Below are 1,932 nucleotides of genomic sequence, written 5' to 3'. Positions count from 1 at the left end.
TGTTTACTCTTAAGTGTTAAGCAAATCCTTCCTACAATCTATCACGTCGTTTTTTAGCAACATGCCTATTGTCATGTTATAAAAAAGAAATAGTATCGTATAAAGTTTGTATGATATGACAAAAACTAGTTTCCTCAAACCAATTATTATTAAATTTACAGATGTATAGATAGTCTTAAACAATGGCGAAGCTTGACAATGAAGACATGGGGGATGGGGTTGAAAACGTATATACCAAAAAATTTCTATAGAACTGAGGGGTCGAAAACGTATATACCAAAAATTTCTATACGAAAACTACGTATATAACATTATTGAGCGAAAAGTTCGAGGGGTCGGGGGCCCCCCACCCGCGGCCCCTCTTAAGCTGCGCCCCTGGTCTTAAATAACTATGATCATATGACAAACACCTTGAATGTCAGGACACATGTGGTAATGGTAATACCTTCATAATACGAGATACTAGGTGTGTCGATTGGTAAACACAAATTAAACAACTAATCAAACCATAAAATTGAATGCACCTGTACTATAATATAAGGAAATCATAAAGAGTCCACACTTTGTTAAATGACACCTTCATAACGCGCACTCAGATAAGCCGACACTCCATAACCACACACTCCGATAATCTGTCACCTCCATAACCACACTCTGATAAACCAACATCTTCATAGCCGACACTTACAAAAGTCAATGTCTATTTGAACATTATTTTTTTGGTGAAATCGTGTATAACTTATTACCAAGGAAAATGCCATAAAATGCCAGATGAATTATTACTATTAATTCTTTTTTTCATCAAAAAACGCCAATATGTACCAAGTTCACGGGCATTAATTATTTGTTAAAGTGGGTCACCCCAATAATACAATCCCAATGTAATCTTCAATAAAAATAAAATAAGATCATTTGGTTTTGAATTTTTGTTTTTCGTCTATTGTCGTGTATAGCATCGATATTTTTATAAAAATATTTTATCCGGTTAAAATATATAAGCTATGCATATACTTCTAAATAACACAACAGTAAGCGACAATATTTCCAACCTTTTTTTAATCTTGAAACTCACATTCATTGTTCACAAGTCACAACATTATTTTCATCAACAAACCAACACAAATTTCTTCCAAAAAATGGCAACTCATGGATCAAGAAACACCATCTTGATCAATTTCTTGACTTGTGTCATCTTGTTACTATCAATTATCTTCATGATGATGAATCATTGTGAAGGATCTCTATCGTCATCAAGGAAGTATGCAGATGAGTGCAATGGCACTATGGCTGAGTGCCCAATGCTAGTCGAAGAAGATGAAGAGTTTCTTATGGACACTGAAGAACATCGACGGATTCTGGCCGAAACAAACACTATAAGTTATGACAGTCTCCAGAGCGCTAATGCAGCTTGTGGCGGAAACTGTGAAGGACTTTATAACGTTAAGAAGGTTAGGGGCTGTCTTCGGATATATGGTTGCCGAGATTAGTTTGGTTTGGATGCAAATATGGAATGCTAGTTGGTTGTTTTGAAGTGATTATTGTGTGTGTTTCATGTTTAGAAAAGTATTTTTAATTTCTTGCTTTACATTATTGTTCTTGTTGATCATGTACCTGTTACCTGTAAGCTATTTACTATTAGTTATCTATGGGAATAAAAGTTTGTACCTTCTACTCACCTCCACCATTGTTGCTGTTTAGGGTTGCAATATTTTATGTTCATCCTACAACACAACAACACACACAAACACACACATAAGGCAATTATAGGAAGAAACCTCATACTAGGAAAGCTAAGAAACCCAAATGAATTGACCTCCTTTTGCCACGTGCTACAGTGGCGGACCTAGAAAAAATTTTTAAGGGGTGCGGATAAGGGGTTTAACCAAATTTTTAAGGGTTCAAGGGGTGCGGATAAGGGGTTTAACCAAATTT

At 35.5% G+C, this 1,932-nt stretch overlaps 1 protein-coding gene across 1 annotated transcript; it reads left to right on the top strand.

Moving 5' to 3' along the window:
* Positions 1 to 1,136: 1,136 nt before the first annotated feature.
* LOC110913424 (protein RALF-like 33) lies at positions 1,137 to 1,487 on the top strand. The gene has a single exon (XM_022158255.1). The coding sequence runs from the start codon at positions 1,137 to 1,139 to the stop codon at positions 1,485 to 1,487; it is 351 nt and encodes a 116-aa protein (XP_022013947.1).
* The last annotated feature ends 445 nt before the right edge of the window (positions 1,488 to 1,932 follow it).

This window comes from Helianthus annuus, chromosome 15 (genome assembly GCF_002127325.2).
Source record: "Helianthus annuus cultivar XRQ/B chromosome 15, HanXRQr2.0-SUNRISE, whole genome shotgun sequence".
NCBI classification, from domain to species: Eukaryota; Viridiplantae; Streptophyta; class Magnoliopsida; order Asterales; family Asteraceae; genus Helianthus; species Helianthus annuus.
The sequence above is the reverse complement of the archived record's forward strand: the minus strand, read 5'-3'. Positions and strand labels throughout refer to the sequence as shown.